Source organism: Amphimedon queenslandica, unplaced genomic scaffold, assembly GCF_000090795.2.
Source record: "Amphimedon queenslandica unplaced genomic scaffold, v1.1 AMPQUscaffold_5376_Cont22654, whole genome shotgun sequence".
Taxonomy (NCBI): domain Eukaryota; kingdom Metazoa; phylum Porifera; class Demospongiae; order Haplosclerida; family Niphatidae; genus Amphimedon; species Amphimedon queenslandica.
In genome coordinates, this window is record NW_003554321.1 from 1 (window position 1) to 1,667 (window position 1,667).

Here is a 1,667-nt window from a genome sequence, read left to right on the forward strand (position 1 = left end):
GCTAGAGCAGACAGGACCTTCTTGAGTCCTTCAATTTTCCCTTTTACCGGATTAAGAGATTTCTCCAGTGCTTCTTTGTGTTTAGTAAAACTATCAGCTATTAGGTTATACTTGTGATCTTTATGAGCCAGCATGATACAATCACGACAGATAGATTCATCACATGTGTCACAGTAATACTTCAATGGCTCATCATGACTTGGTATGGGACAAATGAGAGGTGCCTCCTGTTTAGCTGGAGCTAGCAATTGAGAAGTAGAAGAGACATCAGAGGCTGTCACCTCATCAAGACTTGTCACCTGATGGTTAGCAAAAAGAGCCCATTTCTTGTGCATAGAGATGCATTCTGTACAAAGGAATTGACTGCAGTTTGTGCAGTATCCAGTGGCATTAGCTGTAGTACAGTTGTCACAGGTGACTACCTGTTCAGGATCAACTACTTTCTTCATTAGACTGTATATCTCTTTGAGGTTGTTGAGAGTGAATGCTACAGGAAAGGCTCCTGCTCCTTCTTCTGGTAACTCTGTACAATGACGACAAGTGGGACAAGAGAGGTAATAGGTCTCATTCTTCTTATCCAGAGGTAATCCCTCCAGACAGTGCTGACAGAATGAATGTAGACAAGGTAAAGTCTTAGGGTTGGTATAGTGGTGAAGACACACAGGACAGGTGAGCTGTTCCTCCAGTTTGAGGAGACCAGGAGAAGAAGATGAAGATAGTTTGGATGCCATTTCAAGAAAAGAATAAAATTGTGTACGTAAAGCAAGAACAAAAAATGAAGAGAGATAAAGGTAGAAGACGGTAGATGAAGATAGAGCAAGAACGGACGATAAGAAAATGAAGAAGTTGGAATGAACGAGAATGAGAGTAGCCTGGGGAAAGATAGCCCTGATGACCACTTGGAATATTCTATAGTCTTGTGACTAAAGGAAGTTATGATAGTACATAATGAAACCATAGATATTAGATGAAACCTGGCTTTACCATAGCAACCAGTGAAAAGGTGAATGGCTTTATACTACAGCATTAAACCAAACGTACAGTGTTTTAAGAAATCTAAATTTTTATGCAAGACTGAGATCATAAGAGGTCACATGATATTATGTCACACATTACATACATTAGGAGATCACTTAATGTCACATGACTTACATGATGGTTTGTCTTTAGCATCAGATGTAAACCGACAGACCACACTCATATCAATATTGGACCATAACTTGAACTGGGACCACCACTGCTCCACTGCCACAGCTAATGGAGAGAGAGAGGAAGAGTGATAGTAGATACATGTACAGACTAGCCTCTATATAAGGGACACTTTGGGGCAAGAAAGTGTCTCTGTTATACAGAGGTGTCCTTTATGTGGAGGTTATTTTATACAGTAAGGAATGTAATTGGTACACTAGGTGCTGTCTGTTAAATGGAGGTGTACGCTATAGAAAGTGTCCATTAGAAAAATTATAAACACATATAATATATAATATAACATAAAAATATAATAAACATGTACATTGTACATGTACATGAAGATGTACAATGTCTCTTCACTTATCACAAGGTAGTACTACATGAAGATATACAAATGTCTCTTTACTCACCACAAGGTAGTACTATTACCCCTGATCTTACTCTTCCATTACCAAACATCTTCCCTCCTAACAAAA

General features: G+C 38.8%; 1 protein-coding gene across 1 annotated transcript; it reads right to left on the bottom strand.

Moving 5' to 3' along the window:
- Positions 1 to 17: 17 nt before the first annotated feature.
- LOC100632817 (E3 ubiquitin-protein ligase TRIM33-like) lies at positions 18 to 449 on the bottom strand (the record flags this gene model as incomplete). Its single annotated transcript, XM_011410879.1, has 1 exon — positions 18 to 449. A coding segment is annotated over exon 1 (432 nt), but the record flags the coding sequence as incomplete, so codon positions are not given.
- Positions 450 to 1,667: the final 1,218 nt, after the last annotated feature.